Consider the following 27,770-nt stretch of genomic DNA (forward strand, 5'->3'; position numbering starts at 1 on the left):
TGATAAATTAAGGTAAGTAATAAGAAAAATTTCCAAAGATTTTGCTATGAAAATTTTTGGTACTGTATTGTTTTTATCTGGTAAAAAAAAAAAAAAAAAAAAAAAATCAGATTCATCTAAAATAAGGGACTTTTGTAAGTTAACATAAAAATAGCAGCTAAGATTGATAACATAGGTTAATATTTAGTGAGTGGAAAACATATTATTTAATATAATAAAATACATTATTAAGGACAATATAATACAATTGTGTTATATTTAAAAAAAACATAATGTGTATTGTTAGGAGGAAAAAAGGTAAAGAAGGTAACATTCACAGCATTTACCTCTGGTTCTGGGGATTGTGCATAATTAGTCTTTGTTGTTGTTTTTTTTTAACTCATATATCTCAAATTTAATAATTGAATAGCTTTCATAATTACTTTGAAAATAAAATAAATGTATAATTCCAAAGGTAGGATTCTGTTACTATTAAAATAAAATATATTTTGATATAGAAAAATGCTATTGAATAAGATGTAGAAGTAATTCTGATGATACAGTTAAAATATTTCCCATAGGAAACTATTATTTGCCAAAGAGAAAAACTATTTTAAAATATAAATTTTGACCAGTAACTGCCTGGAGGACTGGACAAGTCAAGGTCATTGCTTTGGGCTTAATTTTTCATCCTAATTGGGCAGGGCTAAAATACATGAGTTCTATGGTTCCTCCCTGCTCTGATAGTACAAGATTATTTTTATTAGCAATTGCATTAACATTGAAATGTGGTTTTAATTATTTTCAAAGACAATGAGAAAATTTTCTCAAATCACTAGCTTCTCTAAGAGCACTTCTCTTTCAGAGGCACTATTCATCCTATTGATATAAGTATGGCATACCATTTAATTAATTTTAATTAATTTGCAGTTAATTAATTTATTAATTCATTAATCTAACAAGAAATTAAAAGACAGCTTTGGTTGAGGCTTCTTCCCCGACACTGCAAATCTTGTCCTGCCTTATAAATACTAATATTAACTTCTTCCAAGGTAGAAAACCCGTGACTAGCCCAGCTGAGTGGTCCAGTTGGTTGGAGCATCATCCTGTATACCAAAAAGGCTGTGGGTTTGATCTCTAGTAAGGACACATATCTAGATTGCCACTTTGATTCTCAGTCATAGTGCATATGGAAAGCAAATGATCAGCCTCTCTCTCTCTCTCTCTCTCTCTCTCTCTCTCTCTCTCTCTCTTCTTTCCCTTTCAAAAATCAATGGAAGCATAGTGAGGATTAAATAAATATCAGACTAAACAAATAAATGGCACTTACGAATGTTGACTCTGTTTTAATGTCTCCTACCCCCATCTCTTAGCTTATCCCCATTCTTTAGTCCCTTGGTTGCTGCTAAAAAAGCCATCTAGAATAAAACTTAAAGTTAGTTAGAAGGAATGTGTGACATTTTGTACCTAGGTATCAGTTTCCTCATCTAGAAAATGAGATAATAATTCCTCACAAATTATTACAATGACTAGAGGCCCAGCGCACAAAATTCTTGCACAGGGGCAGGGTCCCTCAGCTCAGCCTGCCCCCTCAACAGTCAAGGACCTCTTGGGGGATGTCTGACTGCAGGCTTAGGCCTGACCCCACAGTCAGACAACCCTCTCGCAATCTGAGACTGTTGGCTCCTAACCGCTCACCTGCCTGCCTGCCTGGTTGCCCCCCCGACTGCCCCCCTGCTGGCCTGGTTGCCCCCCCATATGTCCCTCTGCCAGCAAGCTTGGTCACCCAATATACCCACCCTGCTGGCCTAGCCACACCCCAACAGTTACCTTGCCAGCCTGGTTACCCCCAACTGTCCCCTGCCATCCTGATGGCCTGATTGCCCCCTAACTGTCCCCTGCCAGCATGCCTTGTCACCCCCAACTGCTCTCCTGCCAGCCTGGCCAATACCAACTGCCCTCCTGCCAACCTGGCCTACCCCAATTGTCCCCCTGTTGGCCTGATCACCCCCTTATTCCCCCCTGCCAGCCTGGTTACCCCCTAACTGTATGGAGAAAGTCGGACATCCGGAAGATGTCCGGTCACCCAGTCTAATAGCGTATTATCCCGTTATTAATATAGATGAGATAATGTTTATTTAGGCTTGGCACAGTGCCTGGTTCATATCAATGGCTCAGTATGGGCTTTACCAAAATGCTGTTCATAGTCAAGTGCAAGGGACAAAAAAGATTGCCCTCAATATGTGTTAATGACATTCCTACTTCTCTTTATTTTTGTTCCTTTATTATTCAGACTTGATGGCAACAAATACTCCTATCTTCCTAAATGAGTCCTGGACTAAAATAAAAGCAAAAATAAAGCTTTAAAATAACCTCACTAAAAGTGAATGAGCAATTATAAAAATCATTACTGACAATAAATCTCAAGTTTAATGCATTACAATAAAATATTCTTTTACCAGTGAAGTTATACCTGACTTTTCTGCTATACTTATCAATGAAATATGCCACTGAATCAGTATATAAACCCTGGAAACTTTATTGTTGAAAGTATACAGAGGTCCTCCTTTTTCTCCATTAACCTCTTCCAGCCCTTTTCTGTCCTACCCACCCCCCAGGCCATTACCAACCCATTGTCCATATCCACAGGTTATGCATATATGCATACAAGTTCATTGGTTGATCTCTTCTCCCCCACCCACCCTCCCTTGCCTTCCCCTGAGGTTCAACAGTCTGTTCTGTTCATGCTTCCATGACTCTGGGTATATATATATATATATATATATATATATATATATATATATATATATATATTTGATTTTTTTACAAAGAAGAAGGGAGAGGAATAGAGAGCTAGAAACATTGATGTGAGAGAAACATTGACCAGCTGCCTCCTGCACACCCTCCCACTGGGGATGTGCCCACAACCAAGGTACATGGCCTTGACCGGAATCGAACCTGGGACCCTTCAGTCTAGAGGCCAACGCTCTATCCACTGAGCCAAACAGGATAGAGCCCTGGGCCTATTTTTGATCATCAGTTTTTGGTATCTCTCCAAGTCCCCTGGCAAAGGAAGGACAGAATCCCATGTAAAAGGTACAGTCCGTGACCAGGGGAGGAACACTGGACAGTGATGCTGTGAGCTGGGTACTGACATGAAGCAGCGGGAGCTGCTCTGTTTCCAGGGAGCCCTCTCACCAGTGTCCATATAGTGGCTGCCCAATCCCATGAAAACTTAAACATATTTTAGGAGCACCAAAGGAAAAGGCAGCTTTCAAGGAAAAGGCAGTTCAAGAACCTGTCTGCGTGGCCCTTTGGTGCTCAAAAAATAGAGGTGAAGAAACCTGGTGGAGAATAGACCAACTATGTTTAAAACTACTGTTTTGAAATGATGTTCAATACTTCTTTATATTTTAATTTTGCATATTTGTAAAGAGACATATGCTGCTCTTTCTATCTGAAAGACAAAAGGACTGCTGGGAAGAGGGAGTCATTTTAACTCTTAATGTCCCAAATATATCAAAAGTTGATATTTTAAAATAGCTGCATACTTTAAAATGGCTTTTATAATTAAAATAAATGTACTTTGAGTGGGACATTCACTTTACATAAGCTAAAATTACATGAAATTATATTTTATATAATTTATAAGTCCCATTTATGAAGTATTATTTCTACTGGGTTGGAAGGGAAAGTTATGGTAAGGGCTATCAAACCACTTTATAAAATATAATTGCTAAAGCACAAAATAGATAGAAAACCATTTAACCCAGACAACCTAAAAAAAATAGAAGACAAAAAGAAGGAGACATCAAAGAAAAGGTGGAGTCCTGGCAGATGGCTCTGTTGGTTGGAGCACTGACCCATGAACCAGAAGGTCATGCGTTCGATTCCTTCTTGGGGCACATATCTGGGTTTCAGGTTCATTTCCCAATCAGGATGCTTATGAGAGGCAACTGATCAATGTATCTATCTCATCTTTCCTCTCTCTCTCTCTCTCTCTCTCTCTCTCTCTCTCTCTCTCTCTCTCCCCCCCCTTCCTTCTTCTCCTCCTTCCTCCCTCTCTCCTTTTCTCCCTCTTTCTCACCTTAAAAAAAATCAACAAAAAAGAAAAGGTAGAAACACAGAAAGAACACAAAAACCACAAGTGAGAAATGTAGAGAAGCCAAAATGAAAGGAAGGCATGACAAAGACTTACAAAAAATGGTAAGAGGGGCCGGGGGGGGGGGGGGGGGGGGAAGCAAAAAGTGCGAGGAGAATTGTGAATTGACTTACCTACAAATATTTTGGGCATGAATTTTAAACACATTCAACTGAAAAGCCTAGAACACTGTTATTTAACATTTCACAACACAGAACCCTTATGATATACAAAATCAATTATACCTCAAAGAGCTCCCACCCCCCCCCCCCAAAAAAAAAAATCTAACTGCTTTGGCACAAAAGTAAAAAAAATGATGACTCACTCTAAAACAGTGAACTGCAGGGTACTTGGTATGAATAGCTCTAAGAGCATAATTAATTTAAGACTAAATAGGTATACCACTGTAGTAGAAGTTCTGAAATAGCTTATAAATTGGTGAACACACAATACAATATACAGATAATTTTTTTTATGAAATTGTACACCTGAAACCTCTATAATCTTACTAATGTCACCCCAATAGATTCAATGAAAATTAATAAAATGATTACTGAGGTCAATGAGGCTGATTCTCCAGCCTGAGAAGAATAAACTATAACAATTTATGTAATTTTTTATTTAGATTTTAGGTAATCTAAAAATAGATTTTATTTTGGCCAAAGTTTTACCTTTTCGGTATGTGCTTATGTTTGTATGTATGTGTGTGTCTGTTTATTAATCTACATGCATTTCTGCAGGTTTCATAGTTTTAACTGATAGCTTCACCACACAAGAAAATGCTGTGCCTTTTAAAAATAGAGAAGTATTCTTATTCATATCAAATCCTCAATGTTTCTATGGTTTCACTGAAACATATTTTGACTGCCTCCTCCCCAGTGAAAAAGCAGTGAAACTCCATGTATATTTCAAGAAGAAGGATATAGTTTAATTTGATAATTAAAAATAGTGCTGAAGAATCTATCCTATTATAGAAGGTAAATTTTAAAAAATCTGAGTTCTGATGAAAAGGGGAATGGCAAGAGTGTATAAAAGTTACAAATAAACTTTAAAAGGCATAGTTTGCATTTAAAGATGATATGACTGAGAAAAACAAATATTATTATTGACAAGAAATTACAAGTCATCAATTCTTTCTCACTTTCAGTTATTTTAATATATCTAAATATTATATTCTTGCCAAAAAGTATGTTTATAGTTATAAATACACAAAAGAGAGTTTATTATTGTATTATCATAATTATTTATTAATTGTTATATTATTTTTCATACAAACAACTGTAAACCTACTTTTGGTTCATCCTGTGTCTATCACTCAACAATATTTGATGCTTATGGGACATTTCTCATCAACATTATTGCAATGTTAAGTAAAATTATCATACTATCATTAGAAAGAAGAGTAATGAATTATTTTCTCTTTCTTTTTGAGACAGAGATTATATATATAAGGAATCAGTCCTAAGTCTTAATCATAGCAGGGAAGATAAATAAAAAGGAAATGTTGATGGGTCTGAATGAATCTCAGTGCTAAGAGCAATGGTTATGTTATTTTGAGAAAATGTGGAGGGAATGTCTTCTTTATAGTGGTTGGTAGTAGTTGCAATAAACCTTATACTCCATCAATCTGAATCCATCAGTATAATCTACTATCTGTGAGTAAATAAAAATGTTTTGGAAGCTGCAAATATTTTTGTTGGTGCTTCAGCTCTGGCTTAGTGAATAATAATGAGTTTTACTACTGTATGTTATCAGCATTGTTTCCTGCTTTGCCCATGTAAACCTATATTCACTTAGCTCTTGTACTGTGATAAGCAGTGGTTAAAATAGAACAATTTTACAATTAATGGGCATATCTTGTGATAGATGATACAAATATTTAATAGTGTTAAGCCTCAAACTGGTATAACATTAGGCAAATGATACTAGCATGGTAGAATTACTATTGGCAGAAATGGAAGAAAAGTCAGTTGAACTGAAAAGAGGAAAATTTTAAATTAAATCAAGTCATCTTTAAAAGCACCCTTTTATAAAAATTGAAACACCTTGAGAAAATACTATTGACTTTTTGACTTTACACATGACTAGTAATTAATTTTTTTAAAGTAAAATGTCAGGAAAAAGCCAAAAGTGTTGGGAAAAGGAAAATAAGTGTATAATTATTTCTGCATTTTAAATTAGAATGTAAAATCATTAATGCTTTATATTACAAACTATATCTATACTAATGAAAAAAGTAATATGCTAATTAGACCAGGAGACTTCCCGGAGACCTTCCGGACATTCTCCGGGTTAAAGCCGGAGGCTTGGCTGGCCTGCAAACCACCCCCAGGCCCTCATCCAGGTAGTCCCACACCCTTGCCCAGGAAACCCCACCTCCAGTAGGAACCCCCATCCTGATGGTGGCGTGGATGGCCTGCAAACAGTCCTCATTCCCTCAACCAGACTGGCCATGTCCCCAGCAGGGACCCTCCACCCCAATCAGGGTGTGGTGGCCAGCCTGCAAACCGCCTTAGGCCCCTCACACAGGCCAGCCCCGCCCCCAAGAGGACCCCAACCCTGATCTGGGACCCACTTCAGAACAGACCAGCCAGTCCCCACCCGTGCAAAGGCCTCTATCTATACTAATAAAAATGTAACATGATAATTAGACTGGATGTCCTTATGGACAAAACCATGATGGCGGGGCCAAGAAAGAGGCAATTAGGGGCGATCAGGTTGGCAGGGGAGAGCTATTAGGGGGATCAGGCCGGCAGGCAGATGAGCGGTTAGGAGCCAGCTGTCCAGATTGCAAGAGGGATGTCTGACTGCCAGTTTAAGATGACATCCCCTCAGGGGTCCCAGATTGGAGAGGGTGCAGGCTGGGCTGAGGGACACTAACCCCCGTGCATGAATTTCATGCACCAGGCCTCTAGTATGAATATGAAGAAAATGAATAGAAATATGTACTAACCAGAGTTATATTACCTCTTGAAGCAATTAAAGTCCCTGCTGGACCAAAAGTGAATTAAAAATGCATCCAGATTAGTCTCTCAAGTAGGACATTCAATCAAATATTTATCCCATAATGGATTGAACTGAGTTAGCATATATTGAATTCTCTGAATGCAAAGAAAAGTAGTAATTTCAGAGTGATTACAGAGAAGTTTTGGGAGAAGAGAGATAATAAAGTCCTTTTGTATACGTAGGTGTAGACATTACTTAAATAGTATTTTTTATTTATTTTGTATTTTATATTTATTGCAGGTGTATAGCATAGTGGTTATATAATTGTATAATTTTCCAACGATTTTAGTAACCACCTGGCACCACACATAGTTATTACAATATTATTGACTACTAGAGGCCCGATGCATGAAAATTCATGCACTTGGGGAAGGATCCCTCAGTCTGGCCTGCGACCTCTTGCAGTCAGGGACTCCCCGGGGGAGTGGGCCTAAGCTGGCAGTCAGAAATCCCTCTAGCAGTCTAGGAGCCCTCAGGTGAAGTCAGACTAAGGGCTTAGGCCCACTAAGCTGTCAGTGGGATATTCTTAGCACTGCGGAGGAGGCAGGAGAGTCTCCCACCATCACTGCTGTGCTTATAGCATTCATCCTGGCTTGTGGCTGAACAGAGCTCCCTCTGTGGGAGTGCACTGATCACCAGGAGGCATCTCTTGAATTGAGCATCTGACCCCTGGTGGTCAGTTAGCATCATAATGACCAATTGTTCTGCCTGTCAGTTAGCATCATAGTGACCAATTGTTTTGCATAATACTCTTTTATTATATAGGATATTCTTGCAAGTAATCTCACTAATTATTGTACTACTAGAGGCCCCATACATGAAAATTGTGCACAAGAGGGTTGGGGAAAGGTGTCCTTCAGCCTGGCCTGCATCCTCTCGCAATCTAGGACCCCTGAATCCTAACTGCTCACCTGCCTGCCTGCCTGCCTGCCTGAACATCCCTAACCCTTCTGCCTGCCTGCCTGATTACCCCTAACCGCTCACCTGCCTGCCTGTCGGATCATCCCTAACTGCTCACCTGCCTGCCTGATTGCCCTTAATCACCTCTGCCTCAGCTCCCACTGTGGCAGTTCCATCCGGAAGGGCATATGGAATGACATCCCGAAGGTGGTTCAGATGCCCTTCTAATTAGCATATTATGCTTTTATTATTATAAATTTTCCACATGAACATCTGTAAACCTACTTTTGGCACACTGTGCACAGTTGAAACATTGTTAATAGAGCACTTCATGCACTCTGTGACCTCCGCTTACATAAATATTATCAAGAAATCATTACTGGATATGAAAAAAAAATCCAGTTTAACAAAGAAATTCACAATGAGATTAATTCAAATAGCAAGAACACTTATTGTATTTCATATATATATTTTTTAATATGTAGCTTTCACAAAACACTTCTGTTTGGTACCATACTCCTATCTCAGAAGTGCGATCCCCTAAAACTTTGATGAAGGAGCATAATCAGTTAACTGGGATTTTTGCTCTACTCAGCAAAGAAAAGCAAAACAAACAGATTAAATAAAAACGTTTACAAAATTTCCAAAATATGTTCTTGGTTTACCGCAGATTCTGCCCAATCAGCTAAACTTTTTGAAAGTAACAAGACTTTAATATGGAGAAATGATGGGGAGGAGGAAGGCCATTTTTACACACTGTTCCTCCTGTTTCATATCTCCTTTCCCTCTTTGCCTAGTGAACATAGAACTTTCCTGCAGTCTTGCAGGTCAATTGTCACTCTGCAAAAATGTCAATCTCACTACCAGGTGAAATTGTCCTTTTCACATAAATCTCCCTTCTGGGTCCCAATGCGGTTAACATCTTACAGTATATCTGATCAGCCTCCATCAACCACTGGACTGCAAGCTCCAGGAAGGCAGAAACTATTTCCTTTAGCTCAGGGTTAGATTGCCACTTGGTGCCTTTTAGTATGTCAGGCATGTGGCAGAAACAAAATATATTTGCTACTCAAATCAAATACTCTAAGAGTCTGAATGAATACTACTTAACTAAATGAAGTAGACTTGTTACACTGGAAAAATGAGCAACACTAATTTATTTTAGAAACAAAGCTAAAATTTAAAAACCAGATATCCAAATGTGGACTGGGAGCCGGGCCCTGTGATGTGGCATCCATCACAATGAGAAGTGCAGTACCTTAACAAATTTCATTATTTAACTTTAAAGAACTAGAGGATAAAGTGATAATAAAATGTCAATGGTGATGACATTTTTGGTGGTAATTGTGACTCATTCCAGAAGTTCCCATACCTCTGTTTGCTTTAAAGGTGCTCATGAGCGATTTCTAAGTCTGTAGGCTGGGGTTATGCAGGCAATAATTCATAACAAGGTGATTGGCTATAAGTGTAAAAACCTAAGTGACTGAATGACCAAATGACCGAATGAATAAACAACCAATTGACTGGTTGCTATGACATACGCTGACCTCCAGGGGACAGACACTCAGTGCAGGAGCTGCCCCTGGTAGTCAGTGCTCTTCCATAGCTGGAACACCGCTCAACTGACTGACAGTACCTAGACGCAGGGCTCACAGCTGGCCCCCGCAGCCTGGAAACCACAGTGGAGCGACAGTGAACCTACTGAGCAGCGGAAGTGGCAGGCACAGAGGGCCAGGAATAGCAGGAGCAGCAGGCAGAAGCAGCAATTGACGTTGGCCTGCCGGTTTCGGTCTGATCTCCACAGGCTATGCTGAGGGACTCCATCAGGGCACAAATCTGTGCCTTGGGCCTTTAGTTGAAATATAAAATTCCTAGGATAGAAAGCTGACAGAAAGAAGGTGACAATCCTTATTATATATTACTAGAGGCCCAGTGCATGAAATCGTGCACAGGTTATTTCATGCACAAGTAGGGACCCTAGGCCTAGCCTGGCCTCTGTCGCATGGCCTCTGCCACCCTGTGACACTACATGAAGCTCCCCACCTGGGGACACTCCACGATGCTCATGGCCGCTGCCCCTCAACTGCTCCATGAGGCTTCCTCTCCCCGCCCCCCCCCCCCGCCACTGCTCCATTAGGCTCCCCGACCCTCCACTGCTGAGTGAAATTTCCCTAACCTCGCAACAGCTCCATGAGGCTCCCCACCACCCTGCCACTGCTCCACGAGACTAACCCAGCCCTGTGTCTGCTCTGCAAGGCTCCCCTGCCTATAGACTGTCCCATAAAACTCCCCCCGCCCTATGACTGCTCCACAAAACTCCCCCCCAGCCACTGCCACTCAACAGTGCCCAGTCACTCCCTGCTGCCTCACTCCCTCATGGTGAGTGGCTTGGGGGCCTGGAGAAGCTCCTGGTGACCGGTCATTTGGTCATTACAGCATTATAGCATTATGGCCACAGGCCTTTCATAATATAGATAAGCATCCTAATAAAAGAGTAATATGTAGATTGACCATCACTCCAACACACAAGATGGCTGCCCCCATGTGGTCAAAGAACCTGCCCCCATGTGGACACAAGTTGGCTGTTACAAGATGGCCAGCAGGGGAGGGCAGTTAGGAGCAAACAGGATGGCAGGGGAGCAGTTAGGCATCAATCAGGCTGGCAGGGAAGTGGTTAAGGGGTGGCCAGGCTGGCAGGCAGAAGCGGTTAGGGGCAATCAGGAAGGCAGGCAGGCGAGCAGTTGGGAGCCAGAAGTCCTGGATTGTGAGAGGGCAATCGGACATCCCTCAAGGGGTCCCAGATTAGAGAGGGTGCAGGCTGGGCTGAGGGACATCACCCTCACCCCCCCGTGCACGAATTTCATGCACCGGGCCTCTAGTATGATATAAATAAATAAAACTATGTACCTTCCATTAGGTTATTCACTATGTTTTCTCCTCTCACCTAAAATGTTCTGTTACAAGAACATCTATAATGAAATTCACACACAGTGTGGTGCATCAAGTTCTCTATTAACAATGTCTCAACTGTGCACAGTGTGAAATAAAGAACTAGACAAACAAACCACAGTGCAGGATGCTGTATTACGTGTAATACAGCACGTAAAAATGTGAGCTGCTAAAAATACAGCTTAATCAGTTTTAAGCTATTTAACATTAACCATTGAGAATATAAATACCCTTTGTAGCATCCTTCGTAAACTCTTAGAAAATTAATAATTAAGTAATTTCTGATATTCTGATAGGGAACAGACAGTTTTTATGCCAAGTGTTGGTAGGTGGTAAAGAGATACATGACTTGTAAAGGCAGTATTGATGAACATAGTAAAATAATGCTTTGAGTAAAATAGTTTAATACATGTAAGAAAATTATGAGAGCTATTTTGGAACTAAGTTATAAAATGTCTGTTTTATAATGCAAAATAAAATGCAAGCGGTTGTATTTTTAGTGGGAAATGAGTTAAAGTAATATTAAAAGTGGTATGTTGCCAAGGGACATCTATAAAAAATAAGTTCTAGACATAAATTTAGAATATCTACTAATTTTACACATCCGTATCTATATCATTACATAAACAGATATAATTCTTTGCATTTATATTGGAGAGAATTAATGATATATGATAAAATATATGCTAATTGGTAGAGGAAATAAACAATTTTTGAAATACTAGGTAAGTGTCAATCTTAAAGTGCCATGCTCATGTCTGGGTTACACCCAGCTACTCAAGGGTGTGATTTCTCAGTTCTAAACCTTGAATCCTCTCCTTATGTTGTATTTGCTCCATAGGCAATCTCATCTACCTGCTGTTCCTTCCATTCCTGGTACAATGGTCCTCAGAAAAGGCAATTGTTCCTTGAGATGCAAGGGAAGGCTTTTCAAAGAGAACCTAAATATATGGATAGTGTTAAGGCAATTAAGTTCCACACTTTAAATCTATATAAATAATATATTTTCATAAAAACCCTTCCCCCACGTTCTCTCACTTTCCATGAGGTGTATTTCTCATTTGCTTATCTTATATATTGTGAGGGTGCATTGCACTGCAGTACCAAATAAAGAGAAAAAATTAAATATTGATATTGACCTCTGGAAAAATAAGCTTTCAACTTCTAAAATTTTATTGCTCACATAAAAATTTGAAGAATAAACTAATTAAATTATCAGGTGATAATTTAAAAATTTTAGTGATAGATTACTGTGTGATTTCTGTCATAAAACTTGGAAAGATTTTGAAGAATTATGTTACATTGCTGAAACAAAACGCCTTCTATTCTAATTTATTTTTTTTATGTACAAGATTTCTCAATACTTTAGTCTAAAATATGAATGGAACTAATGTTGAAACTTTTATCATTCTAGCAGTAATATTTATCTGTGAATATATAAGCTAATTGAGAAAAGGCCAATCCAATTTTTACTTTTGTACGTAATAATTTTTATACTTGGAAATTATTTATCAAAGTTTGCAATGCATTTTATTTCAAAAAACAAGATTCTTGATGGAATGAAAGGAAATCAAACAAAAAAAGAGATATTCAGAATTTGCAATGTTTTTATGTTTATCAATTCTATACAAATAACAGTTGTAATGAAAACCTAATTAAGAAAATAATTTAATAAGATTTTATAATGATATGAAAAAGTTGTTTGTCTGTAATATGTTGTGTGTGTTTTATATTACAGAGAAGTATGATATGGTTATCCAAAAGATATTTTCAAGCAAGATATATTATATTAGAATACAATTTGATGAAAGAGAAAAGAAAACTATAAAATGTGTGACTATGTTAAATGACTAATGGTGGCTATAAAACAGATATGGTGGCTTGATTCCATTGGCTGCTTTAGAGATCTTGAAATAATTTTATTGAAAAATGTCTATTTATATATGCTAGAAGTTAAATCCTTACAATTATCTTTAGGTATTAATGAGAGTTTTAGAATTAAACTTTAATATGTTATTTTAAGAAATTCACATGCATGAAAGTTTGAGGCCTTTTGGATTTTTCTAGTGAATTGTCATTGATACCTTTCTCTTATCCTTTATATTCAAACAATCATTGTCTACTATCATGCTTCCTTCCTCAATCGTGCTCAAATACATCTACTTCTCATTTCCACCACCAGCTCTAACAGCTAGAAGTCTTCCCTGATCTTGTCCAGTTTCCACATGACAGTTTTTCAGATCTGAGTTTCATTTTTAGTGTTGTGTCATTATTATTCTGCACACCTTCTGCTTCCTTCCAGCCTTCCCACCTGCCCCTGCACTTAATCTGTAGAGTTTGTAATCTGTAAACAGCTAGTTACGAATAATAGGAATGGAGCCAAAGGGGGGCCAGCCATTCTAGGCATGCCATTTGGGCAGCTTCACCAGGAACCTGCAATGTCATACTCCCTAGGGAACCACACTGGCTTAAGGGGTCCAACAAAAGGGCGCTGAACCCATACATAATGAATTGGGGTGACTAGGGAAGATGGCTGTCAGTCAAACCTGGGAACAGAGATCATTGGCCAGAATGGGCAGAGCCCAAACAAAGGAGTTCTCTTTCTAGGCTCTTGGCTCTCTTGTTCCTGCTTCCTTCTATTTGCCCTTCTGGCCCAGGCCATGCAGATCTCACACACAATGGACTAATGGACTGCAGCTGGAAACACAAAGCTAGCTATCCTGATGCTGGACTGGACACTGCTCCAGTGTGGAGCCAAAACTCTGACCACCAGCTTTGGGTTTAGCTCTGCTGAAAGCAAAATGGGGCTTCTTCTATGACAGGACTGAGGGAAATGGGACTTTGGGAACACAGGGATTTGATTCCACTGTAATAAAACTTTCTACAATATCTCATCCTCCCATGTTAGTCTTAGAACATTCGTTTTCTCAGGATATCACAAGAAGCCCACTCCAGGGCAGGTGAGGGCCTCTCCCCACCAATAACATAAAGACATGAATCACAAATTCTCAATGCCCAGCAACTAACAGGGCTGTCACTGAATGAAGGAATGTTGCCTTCCAAGTGTCTAGCACAGTGTTTAACACATCATAGCTGCTATATATATATATATATATATATATATATATATATATATATATATATATTATATATATATATACCATATTTTTTGGACCATAAGACGCACTTTTTTCCCCTCAGAAGTGGGGGGAAAAAGTCCCTGCGTTTTATGGTCCAAATATAGCCTACACATATACTGTAAAAAAAAAAGTTTTTTTACTTGCCCGGCTCTGTGTGGTCTCTGTGTGCTTGCCCGGCTCTAAAATGGTTCTAAATGCTGCTGTTTACTTTACAGGGTTGATTACATGTGTTTATGACTGTGATGTTGGGTTTTAATGCACATAAAATATTTTAGGACACTATTTGTTTCAGAATCTTTTTTTCTTCATTTCCCTTCTCTAAAAACTGGTGAGTCTTATGGTCCGGTGCGTCTTATGGTCCAAAAAATACGGTGTATATATATACTCTTTAAACATATCATGAAAATGAACATATATCCTTTAACTATATAATAAAAAAGAACCCAAAGTGGACACGATGCCAGAAAATTGTATGATTTATGTCCATGCACAGTGAGTATGAACTTTTGGACTGTGAGAGCTCATGTGACTACCGAATATTTGGGGACCATGCCCTTGCTTTAGAAACAAGGTCGAGATTTGGAGAAGCTGACTGTGTTGTTAAAAGTCACAGCTGTCTAATGACAAACCGGAGCAAACCTAATCCCTCACCCCAGCTCCCTGGGGTTTGGACAGCCCTGTCCATTCTGTTACTCCATACAGACTCCCTGCTGTGTTCACTTGTCTGGAAAACATCGATGCTGGTAACAGAGCACTAAAATGTGCCAGGTCTGGCTGGTATGACTTTAAGTTATTATTTACATGATTGATTTGAAGTAGGCTAATATATAGTAAGAAGGATACAAAAAGTGATATAAAGAACAAAGGGCCACAATAACTTAGAAACATGGGCAGTAAGTTAGGATCTATGTTTTGGGGGAAGAAAACATGAGGATTCTGGACCATGATGGAAAGAGCCCTTTCTGCTTTCACCTTTATGTTCTCACATAAGAAAAGCAAACAATAATGGACAGAGAGCAGACACAAATGAGAGGAGCATAGTTGGAGGTCTGTACCCTGGGAAATAAAAACACCTATGGCTGATGGAGGGATTTGTGGCATAAATATCAGCTGTAAAGGGAGGGAAGAAAAGGTACTATTTACCTTGAAGCCATAAAAAGCAGTATTTCTTAAAGCAAGGGGGGGAAGAAAGGGCAAATGTCCTTATGCTTCTAATTAAGAATCTCTATCATGATATTATCTTTTATATTTTATGTTATAGGTTACATCCTTATAGTCTCAACTCACAGAAAGTGGTCTAATTTTGAAGGCACTTTATAAATGTTTTATACTGTTCTATTCTCTACTGTCCACATTTTCTCATTTAAAATATGCCATCAGACCGTCAGACCTCAGAGGGAAGGTAGGGGAGGATGGGAGTAAGGGGGAGAGATCAACCAAAGGATTGTATGCATGTATATATGCCTAACCAATGGACTCAGACAATAAGGAGGTGAGGGCATGAGTGGGGGGGGGGGTCAGGGATAGGGGAATAAGGACAAATGTGTAATACCTTAATCAATAAACAAAATTTTAAAAATAATAAAAAAATTTAAATGTACACTGCCCATGATGGAGGTGTGGTAAAAAAAAGGTACAAGATAATTTCAAAGATGATTAATGTTTTATGATTTCTTATAAGGCTCAGATATCATTTGGCATTCCTTTATATATCTCTCATGACTTGTGTAGTTAGTAACAATTATTGCCATTTTCAGATGATAAAACCAAATGAGTTTCCTAAGGTCATTTAGTGGAACAAGTGCAATTTGATCACCAGTATCTCTGATCCTGAAGACAGTAACCTTTCCCCCACACGCTTCCCAAACTGTGGCCCCAGATCAGCAGCAACACCAGGTAACTTGTAAATATAAATTCTTGGCTTCCATTCCACCAGTTGAATCAGGATTCTAGAGGTGGAGCCTAGAAACTGTTCAATGACTGTAACGCATGATCAGAATTAAGTACCAGAGGCTTATACCATGTAGCTCAACCTGCACAAAATTACTGCTTATACTCACCACAAAAAGTACCTGAGATCTGTTGGGTATCTTTATTGTTTTGTCATTTTTGAGCAAACATATATTACTGATATATGGTAATTTGAGATACCAACACAAAATCACTTGCAGTAAGGGTGAGAAAACAGGCAGGCTGAGGTGGAAAGCCCAGATCCACCACCTAATCTATACTAATAAAAGGGAAATATGCAAATTGACTGTCACTTTGCAACACCCACCAGCCAATCAGGAGTGAGTATGCAAATTAACCCAACAAAGATGGAATGGCCCTACCTCCCAGCAGCTCCTGGCCTCTGGGCAGCATGCATGCAGGCACTGAGTAGCCAGGTGGGACTGGCCGCCTGCTATAAGGAGGAGGGTGCCAGAGAAAAACTGGTGCCAAATGCCAGAGGAAAGAAGGCCTATTGCACAGGCCTCTAGTGTTATATAATCTTGTCAAGTTGCATAACTGTGAGTTTGGAATTTGTCTTCTGTAAAAATGAAAATAAAAATGATAAGCTCACACTCAGAAAGCACTTTAGCCCAATGTCTAAAATGTAATAAATACTCAACAAAGTAAATGTAGTTTTCATTGTGATTATTATTGTTAAAGATAATAATATTAGTAACATTTAGTTAATTGCATGAGTAGTAAGGTTTATGTATTATGTATGTTGTAAAACTCCAAAGATGCTCCTTTCTTATAATTTTTATCATGGAATGGACTTAATTTTTCCAAATTCAACAAAAATTTATAATTTGTTTCAATTCAATAAACATTTTTATGATCCACAATGTACAATGTATTTTGTTGTTTCAGTTATTTAAGTACAGTGATGATACAGCTATCAATTTATATGTTAGGGAATAGATATCTCTTTCTATTGAGTAAAGTTTTTAAATTAAATATTTTAAATCTTCATCTGTATTGGCGTAAAGCATTAAATTGTACATTTTAACATTATTTGAAAAATAATACATTACCACAAAATTAATGGACTGTGTTATTGTGGACACACTTAATTTCAGGTTAAATTTTTTTATTCAAAGAAAACTTCATATTGCTATATTGTGATCTTTGTATACTTAATTGTAAATCTCAGCAGTGTTTTTTGGTTGCTTGTTTATGTTTTTATAGATTTCAGAGAATAAGGGAAATAGGAAGATAGAAACATCAGTGATGAGAGAGAAAACCTGCACACCCCTAGCGGGGATGAAGCTAGCAACCTGGGCATGTGCCCTGACCCAGAATCTAACTGTGATCTCTTGGTTCATGGGTCGATGCTCAATCACTGAGTCACACAGGCCAGGCTCAATAGTGTTTTGATACAGAGGTTTTCAAATGACAATTCACCTGTAATAACAATAGATTCCCTATATTTAACTCAGTGAAGCTCAGGCCAATTATTTCTTATTTATTTGCACCAACCAGTGAAAGAAACCACTAGCTGCCCCTTTCTTATGCTTTCTAACCAAAGAGGCTAGCATCTCCTATGTCTTTTTTTTTAGAGTGAAATTTTCAAGTCTCCAACCTCCCTTTGTATCTGTGTTGTCAAGATTTTTATCTCTTTCATTGTTCTCTACCAAATGCTCAGCAATTTGTCTCTTTTCTGAAATGTGGTGTCTGCTGAACATAGTCCCCAATTCACAACCTAACAAGACCTAAATGTAGCTCAATATGTTTTTATGCATGATATCACCATTACAATTCAAAGCACTATAGCATTTGAATATTTTAACAGGGATCAGAACGTTTACTCATTCAATTTATCACCCATTGTAATTCTTGATTTTTTAAAAAATCTCTGCTGTTACCATCTCTAGCTTTTTATCATACTTTTTGGTTCCATTGTCTTGCTCTGCATCAACTTTCACATCCATTTCATTTTTCTGAACCCAAAGTCACCGATTTAACCTATCTCCCCAGTGTATAAGATTAGACTATATAGAAGCACAACACCCCAAATATTTGTAACCCCTGCTACTTCCATGCCTCACTTTCTTTTAGATCTATTAACATAAATCCAGAGCATCTCCCAAAATACTTTATAAGTATACTATTACAGTACCTTGGAGGTTTTTTAAAAATTATTTTTAAGGTTCCACTTCAGTAAAAACAAACACACAAACAAACAAAAAAAAATGGACTGGTATATTGTCCAGGCTCATTTAAGAAGAAAACTTGCAGTCCCCTTTATTGACTCAGTATAAGAAAATTAAACTCATTTTAAAAAAATGTTAAACTCAGCAATAGCTACAGGACTGCATTATTGTTTTATTATTAAGGTGTCATCCCAAAAGTACAAGTTAAGCATCTGATCTTCACACATAGGTATCTCAGTATCATGTACCCTCACACAGGAGGTCACTTGTATGTGCTGGGCCGTGTCATATGGTTGGCTGAGCAAATCTTAGTAAACACAGAGCTAGTTTCACTTAGCATGTTTACTTGCCCTGTTATGAAAGAACACAAAGCAGGAAAGTATAAAAATGACGATGAAAATAACAACAGAAGCACCTTAAAGTATTAGGCCTAATTTTAATTATTTTATCATGAATAAATAGTTATGAAAACCAGAATGACCTGACACCTTCTCCATGAGCTTTGATTTATAAGGGATAATGGGAGTTATGGGTTCTTCCAACTTGAAAGTCATAAAATGACTATAATCAAAGAAAAGATTGATCCAAGTGCCTGCCTTCTTCTGAGAATGCCCATCACCGTGCTCCACATCCTCATCAGACACACTGACCCCTGCCTCCAACCCCACTTTGTCCAGGTAACATCCTAACTCATCCTTCACGAGGCAGAATACACTCCTCCAAGGCCTCCATCCCTGCCTTCCTTGTGTTTTAACCCTGTTCTTGCTTCAAAGTACAACTATTTGCGCTCTGCTCATTCTCTTTGCTTTCCAGCTACCAGCTGGTATTGAGAATCACTCAGTAAAATTGTGATAGGTGTTTTATTTTAAAAATAGCATTTTCCCAAAGTTACATTTTTAAATGTAGGAAGAGATACTGGGCTTGAACACTCTAGAAAAATTATGGTAATGCAATGGTATGAGTACAATTTTAATAAATGTTAAAACTATATGTTAATAAGAGTAAGTTCATTAAAGTGTTAAAAAAAAAAACCCATCAGCTATGAGAAAAGGCATGTGTTGATAGCAAAAAAGAAAATAAACAAATAAAAAATAATCAAACAAAAAACAGAGAGAGAAAAGTAGAGATCACGATTTTTAAATAATACATTTCACCTTTTTTCTCATATGCACATATGATTATGTAACTTAATAAAATTTTGGATGATTTAATTTTGATAAATACTTATATTTTCATAGCTTATGTCAATGTGGTAGAATTAAAGTAGGTGCTAAAATAGGAGTAAAGTTTTTATAACATTTTAAGTCTGAATAATAGTTTTCAGAAGACTTAGCAAAAAAGATAATCATTAGTAAAGTTGAACGATGAAGATGCTTTCATTCTAGAGAAGACTAATGACAGATTTAATCACTGTCTTCAAGTATTTGATGGATCGATTGGGAGATAATAATGATAAAATATTTTCCTTCTTGGCTCAGTATAAGACCAGAAATGATTAACTTAAAGGGCAAACAGGAAAATGCTAGAGAAGGTGAGATATTATGACAAATTACTAAGTGATTTAGTAAAAGGTTTCCCTCAGAGTTTTAAAGCAGGATAATTACCTTTTGACCTGGCATCAGATATGACAAATAAATCTAAATGATTTTCAACAAGGCCAAAACCAATTTGTTTCATATAAGTACATTATTTTCTCTGTGGTTCTTATGCTCATCAAGAACTAATCCATTGCCCATCGGGTCACCCCAGCCATGCAGATCAGGGGCCAGTTTATTGTGGCATATAGAATAGAATCATCTGAACAAATTATCCCCTGGCTTCTCAGCATTCTGATCAGACTCACCTTAGTGCAGTGGCCAAAGACGGGAGAGGACTGATTATAAATTACCCAAAATGCAAAAAACAATGAAAAATAATGGTCCTTGGAAATATAAAACCACCTACGAAGTTTTAAAAAAAACTGCAATAAGAAGATCACTGACCTCTGTTTTTTTATGCTGAATATTCTTTGCATTAACATTATGAGTGACATTTAGAATAATATTTTTGTTAAAAGTAATTATATTAAATAATTTTAACCTCCATAATGTATTAAAATACTGACTGTGAAATTCCAAGATAAGATATAAGTTTAAGGTCTTTGTCAAGGGTCACAGAAAGAGTAAAGATCTTCTTTATAACCTTTTTGTGTTTAGTTTTTAATATTAACACTATGCCCCTTTATATCATATGCTTGCAGTTGTTTAATGAATAAATACCACAACCTTTATAAACAACCTTAGATTTTGGCCTACATTTAATTATTTTGTTCTCATCAGATAGTGACACTATCAAAATTCAAAATACATTGACACTTATATAGGATGAGTAACGGCCTGATTTTCTAGAGTTATTTCAAAACTCAATAAAAACTTGCAAATGTAAGGGCATTGTGAGTTTGATGCTTGTGCCTTGTAAGCTGTGTACCTGAACCCAAGTTTTGCAGTGTATCCTTTTCTTGTCCTGATTTTCTCCAGATGACAAAGTGGAATGCATACACTGAGAATCTGAAAGCATTATTTTATCATATCAAATTTTCAGGATTTGCTTCCATTTACCTGTTTCTGTTGCTGGAAATCCAATCTGAAATAAGTGTCGATGCCTGTTGGTGACAGTGCTTATTGCCAAAGCTGCAGGCCAGCATTATAACTTCCCGACGGAGTTCTCTTATGTATCATCAAAGGAAAAAAAAATTAAAGCAGTGTTAATATCTGGGAGAAACGGTAACTCGTTACATTACACTACAGTAGATAAGTGAGTAATTAGCAGAAAAATAGTTTTCAGATACGGGAATCCTGATTTCTTGAGTGAGACAGGCAGAGTAGGAGTTAATCATATTAAAAATCTGCTCTGGAAACAGTTCTACGCCAAGGGGTGTGGATTCGGAACTCAACCTCACTAAAACAAACAAACAAACAAACAACAAAAATACAGATCTTAAAACATGGCAAAGAAATGCCTTTGATCTCAGTACCAGCACTCTTCCCAAGAAAGGGAAATAAAAGATGCAAAATGAAAGAAAGATTTTTTCATGCTGCTAAAATGACAATGATACTAGTAGTATGTTATTGTACAAGTCAGTCAGGGGAAAAGAAGCAAGTAATAAAATAAAACAATAAAATAAAACAGTACTCATGTTGGTAGGATGCTTGAACAAGAGATCCATTAAAACTGTTTTTTGGCCATCCAAGCTTGATGTATGTTGCTGCAACTTGCTTTAAAATATATTCCTAAACAGGGATAGGGGAAATAAAGATAATGTCAGTTTCAAACCTCTCCATGATGACAACTAAAATTATATACTGAAGTTAAAATATTTTCTAAATACTTTGAAATATATGTAAAATTCAGGCATGGTAATAATATACTATAATTTTATTCAACTTAGTATTTCAAATGTAGATAATAAGAATAAAATACAATTGCTATGGTAGGAGTCTGCTATTTACTTCTGAATGATTTGTACTATTATTTTATGTCAAATTTTGTAGCAAAACAAAGAAATAGGAATAATGATACTTATGCATACTTATATGCAAATGTATGTGGATATAATTTATTAAAATAAGTACCTAATATTTATGCATTTTATATTCATAGAGCATATTTAATGTAAGCGTATATGTAGATCCAGCCAATAGCCTATCATTGTTGAATTTGACATGCACGGAACAATCTTCAGTAAAATGACATGTCATTTAAAAGTCAATAACGCATTCAGTTCATTATATTTAAATATCAATAGCAATGTAAGGCATGCTCTCCTCACTTTAAGTAGTCCTGAATTTCATCTAAAGAATGAAAGCATTAAAATTACAGTAAAAGTAGTTCTTAACTTTTACTGAAATTGAGGTGCCTGATGTGATATATAAAAGTACAAATATATATAAAAATGTATTTTACTTTTATAAAAGTTTAATATTGCAGTGTTTCTATGTTGAAAAAAGGGAAGTTTAATAAGTCTTCCTCCAGCACGTAAAAATTATGCCATAACTTTAATGACACATATCTTTGTATGACTGTTTTAAGGATTTGGACAAACTAACAGCCAAGCCAGAATTAGTCCCATCCTATATAATAAAAGGTTAATCTGCAAATTGACTGAACAATGGAATGACTTGTCGCTATGACATGCACTGACCACCAGGGGGCAGATGCTCAATGAAGGAGCTGCTCCCTGGTGGTCAGTGAACTCCCACAGGGGGAGCACCACCCAGACAGAAGCAGGGCTCAAGGCTGGGGAGCACAGTCTCAGTGGCAAAAGCCTCTCTCCCCTCTGTGGCAATGCTAAGGATGTCCGACTGATGGTTTAGCGGACCTAAGCCATCAGTTGAACATCCCCTGAGGGTTCCCGGGCTGTGAAAGGGTGCAGGCCAGGTTGAGGGGACCCCCCCACCCCCCGGCTCCAAGTGCACGAATTTCATGCACCAGGCCTCTAGTTTAAAAATAATTTTAAACATGTGTTTTCATGTAGGTTTGGGATAAGATAAAAAGAAACAATTCTGATAGACATCAGACAAATTTAGATGGTTCTAATGCGTACATAGATTTTTACAGTGCTGGTAATGGTAATTCCAAATGTGTAAGTTAATTAACAGAAATAGAATAAAAAATAGAATAATTTTATAAAACATAAGGAAGACTTTTAAAATAACTAAATGCAAATAAATAGAACTCAAAGGTGATAAAAAGCAAAGAGGTATATTCTCATCTGCAAAAGTCTCACTGGTGATAAGACATTTAGGAATCAAAAGCTCATTAGCACTACTTAATCTTAATCTTATTAAAATGATTATTATATTAGATTAGACGGTGTCAGCAGTGCAATTTGGGTTTACCAGCTTGCAGTTTAGGAAATCTGGTCAGGTAGCATTTTGAAATGTTTGCATGTCTATTTGGATTATCTGTTGTTTGCTTTCTTGTGTCCCCTTGGACCCAATTATGAATGGGTTTTTGCCTCAATGTTGATCTTATCCTTGTTAATTAAGGAAGTGAATTGAATTCACTATGCCCTCTCGGATAAAAATAATGACTGAGAGCCTCTACTGAGTCTGTCTATATTCTGTTAAGATCTTCGTAATCCTCTATCCAGGTTAACCCCTTTGTGAACATAGAACCCTTTAACTCTTGGAAAGTAAGTTTGAACTTTAAGAATTTGCCATGTGTTATCTGTTCCTAAATTCTGAGGCATTTAAGCTTAATTGACACTTTAAGGGCAGAACAAAAAGTAGCTTGTATTAAACTTCTTCAAGTAATTGCCATCACTGTTGCACAGAAAATCAGGGTAAAAATGATAACATGAATTAGAAGGAATCCAAATAACCCAGGGTCAGTTGACTAGAGTAGATAATGAGAAAATACTTTATCATCTGAAAATAGAAAGGAGAAAATATATCTTTTTACATTGAAGACATTGTATTTCTCCATGCGGTCCAGTAATTTATCCAGAGGATAAAGAGCTCTGCTGGCAGCGTGCCAAGGAAGGAAATCCTTCTCCTCAGACAGGTATCTGATAATCTCCAGGGGAATATTCTGAGGCAAATAGCCAGCTCTGCATAGTAAAAAAAAAAAAAAAAAAAAAGTCAATGTTAATTATATGCAAAAAAGGTACATGATGATGCAAAAATGAAGATTTTCCTTATGCAAATAAGAGGCAGAATGCAAGATTCATCATGGTATAAAGAAACCATACTCAGTGTTTTAAAACAAAATTACTCACTTTTTAAATATTGTTCTACTTAAGATGTCAATGCCCCTAAATATGTAGAGTAGGGCAGTTAAAGATTTACCTGAACATATAAATACCAAAATGCATGGTTTTAGAAAGAAAGAATTGTGAAATTTGAATGAAATCGACTCTAGGTGTGTTCCTTTAGAGAAACTCTTCAGAGGTCACAAGTCGTTGAAAATAATTGATTGCTGAAATAAAATCTCAGTTCTTCTGGCATTCTCTTTACTTTTCATGTAGCTCTGTGTAATATTTAGTACAGATTGCTTTCAAAATGTTCATCAACATAAAAGTGGCAACTTGGAGTTTTGACTATATCTGTGTTACTTTACCATATAAGCATTTTCCAAACCTGCCAGTTAACTTTTAAAAGAATGCTTTCCAAAGTACCTATGAAAATCAGAGTTAGATTTTAATAGGCTCCACGTTACAAAACTATTAAGAAAATAGACTCATCATTTATTGTTTTTCTTTCAAAATAAATATCATGTCATCTTATCAACCAATGTTAGACACTTTGTAAAATATGAAGCTTTTTAAAATTATCTGAACACTTATTGCCTGTTTTTAAAGAGAGTTTATCCAAAAAGGAGCCAAAAGCAGCATATATCTTTACTCCCTAGTAGATTACATATAAAATCCTTGCAAATCAAAGCAGTATAAATGACAATCCACAGTGCATTAAAAGATGGCCTTATCCTTGATGTCTCTGATGCATACATATAGTGACACTGTATATTTTCCTGAGCTTTTTTTTTTTTTTTTTTTTTTTACATTAATAACCAACTGAATGCAGACGTTTATCACAGACAACAGGTAAATATGAAAGTAACCAATACCCAGTATGGCCTTTACCTACATTTCACATCATTGCTCTTTTATAGCATCACAAGAAGAGATGGACCTTTCAATGTGTGTTTGGTAGAAGGTGGACAGGGAAGGAGTGAAGCCCTTTCCGTCTTCATTTAGGATACATTTGCCAGATTATGTAATCCTCACTCAATATGAAAAGCAAAAATTACTCTATGGATGAGTATTAACATGAAGCACTGTTTAGAATGTTTCTAATAAAAACCAATTCTAAATATTGTGCTTCAGTTTTCTTTGAATTAAAAAACAAAAAGTGAGTCACTCATGATTTGGATTACTCATGGTATAATTTTAACCCCGGTTAATGCCTGATATTAATAAAAGTGAAGAAAATAACTCCAAAATTCCACATCATTTCAAAATTTCCTCAAGATTGTATGATTTGGAGTACATCTAGATTTGTGCCTCTTTTCTTACACAGTTTCCATTTAATACATCTTCAATGAAATTAGGCTATGGAACTGGTTAAATAAGAAACTTTATCTTTTTTTGCTGGGGTAGCATCTGAATAATACAGTTAAATTTTACTGTTAAGGGGTTCTCGTCCACTGGGAAAAAAAATTGTTTAATAAAAATAATTATTTGCTTTTTTCCCTTAAAAAACATAGGTTTTAATATTTCAGATTTTGTAGTTTGTTTCTCTTTAACTTTTTATTTTAAATAGTAAGTAGCAGAGCAATTAGAAATTTGCCTCCTCTAAAATTTTATAATCCACATGCCATGGATAATATAATTTTATATTTGAAGATTTATCTAGAAGGTATTATTCTTTTTAAAATAAGTCAGAACGCCCTGGCTGGTTTGGCTCAGTGGATAAAGTGTCGGCCTGTGGACTGAAAAGTCCCGGGATCGATTTCAAACAAGAGAATGTACCTTGGTTGTGGGCACATCCCTAGTAGGGGGTGTGCAGGAGGCAGCTAATCAATGTTTCTCTCTCATCAATGTTTCTACTTCTCTATTCTCCTCCCTTCCTCTCTGTAAAAAATCAATAAAATTTATTTTAAAAATAAAATAAAATAAGTCAGAAAATTACTTTATTTAAACAGAAAATTTAGTTAAGTAACTAATCATTATGCATCTTCAAATAAATTTTAAAAATCTGGAATGTTGCCTGGGTCTATTTTTCTCAGAATTTAAACATACTAGGTTATATCAGTTATAATTTATTGTGTTTTACTTCATTTCTATGAATGGTTGGACATTATTCAATGACGTATAATTTGTGAGCAATATCTCTACAAATAGAAACTATAACAACAAATGTTACAAAAAGAGACTTTCCTTTGAGAAAGAGACTTTCCTTTGAGAAAGAGCCTGAAACGACTAACGCTACCTGCACAATTAGGCAAATAAACTCATCTTTTTAAGCTTCACCTTCCTTATCTATGAAATAGAGGGTTGAACTGAGAGGCATTTTGTTTAAGCTCCAAAAACCTTTTATTCAAATCGACTTAATCTGAAATTTAACCTGCAGGGAAATAATTACAGTAACAAGGGCATAATTTATTTGTTAAAATATTGATAAAAATACTTTGTAATTTTTATGCTTCCCATTCTTTAATTGTTTTATATGTATAAGTCTAAGAGAGCATGGATCTAGTTTCTATAAGACACTAACATGGTATTAAAAAAAAAAAGTAAAGAAACTTGATAGAAATTCCAAATAATGGCAAGGCATGTAAAGTATTCATTAGATAGAGATAGGGATCAAGTTTCATTTTGATTCTTTATGGCAAAAACTGCTAACTGCTCACCAAAATCCGTGCTCTCCTTTACTTCCTAGGATAGAGCATAATCCCCATTTCCTAGTTATTAAGCGTGGTCATGTGACCTTAGCCAAGAGAATATAAAGGTTATTTGCTTCCAGAATGAACCCATAGACATCTCTCATTAGCTCCCCCATGTTCTTTTTCCATGAAATGAATCTTCCAGATGGGCTTGAAAGTCTTACATTGAATATGTCACAAACCCACCTAGGATAACTGCGGGCCCAAGTACTCATACCAAACTCCATTTAGGCAACCAGGAAATACATTCTATTGTGTTTGATGCGAACAGAAGTTTGGATCTATTTTTTACAGCAGTTGACCTTCTCTAACGCAGTCTTCAAATAGAATAAGATACAAATTACACTCAAATTGCCTTCATTTTGTGCTGTTACAAACAGATATAGGTAATTACCTACTACAATTATTCAATATATTTGCATTTAGCTTACTAGATCAAAATATGTAGCTCCACTAAATTGGACAAGAGGATAACTGGTTTCATTACAAAATTAAGACTAGATAATCTTGGTGAATAAGTTACTAGTTTATATATGCATTTGTGTAATTGGCTAGTAATGATATCTGCTATTACTACTACTGATAGTGCAATCAATACAGGGGAAGTGTGTGGGATCCAGTGAATGGAACACGACATTAGCTCAAAGTAATCAGCTCAGTAAGAAATACACTTAGGGTCCTCACACTGAAATGTAGTTTCCCTAAATTTGCATTATCACAGGGAAATGGCACTAAAAAATGGGAAGAAAAATAGCAAATTTAAAGGATGTACCATGTATAACCCTAGGAAAAAGTTGTATGTAACATCTATATTTTTTCCTGTTGGCATAAAAAAATGATGTAGGAATCAAAGAAAAGACAAGGGGTAAGAGAGTTATGAGGATATTTAAATAAAAGAATGTCCACATGCAATTATAGAGTTCCTTTTTCCACCCTCATCACTCCCCCAAACACACACATACCCTCCCTTCCTCCTTCTCCAATTTATAGGAGTTTTCAATGAAATATCTCTAGGCATACAAGAGATTACTTTTTATAAACAGGAAATTAAAACCAGACTATATTAACTGATGTTTCAGTGCATTGATA

The 27,770-nt window shown here is 36.6% G+C and overlaps 1 protein-coding gene across 3 annotated transcripts in view; it reads right to left on the minus strand.

The window, feature by feature from the left end:
* TRHDE (thyrotropin releasing hormone degrading enzyme) overlaps positions 1–27,770 on the minus strand; it is a 363,581-nt gene that overhangs the window by 16,102 nt on the left and 319,709 nt on the right. Inside the window, exons 13-17 of one of the 3 annotated variants that reach the window (XM_084878864.1) lie at positions 23,700–23,847; positions 21,429–21,526; positions 20,855–20,962; positions 20,101–20,130; positions 18,572–18,608 (exon numbers count right to left, since the gene is read on the minus strand). In XM_084878864.1, coding sequence (XP_084734990.1) covers positions 18,587–18,608; positions 20,101–20,130; positions 20,855–20,962; positions 21,429–21,526; positions 23,700–23,847 — 406 coding nt within the window. In that variant the 3' untranslated portion in view covers positions 18,572–18,586. Of the gene's footprint in view, positions 1–18,410; positions 18,609–20,100; positions 20,131–20,854; positions 20,963–21,428; positions 21,527–23,699; positions 23,848–27,770 lie in introns of those variants that run through there. The other 2 variants (XM_084878865.1, XM_084878863.1) reach the window with 2 other exon arrangements.

Source organism: Pipistrellus hanaki (assembly GCF_964339955.1).
Source record: "Pipistrellus hanaki genome assembly, chromosome: 3".
NCBI classification, from domain to species: domain Eukaryota; kingdom Metazoa; phylum Chordata; class Mammalia; order Chiroptera; family Vespertilionidae; genus Pipistrellus; species Pipistrellus hanaki.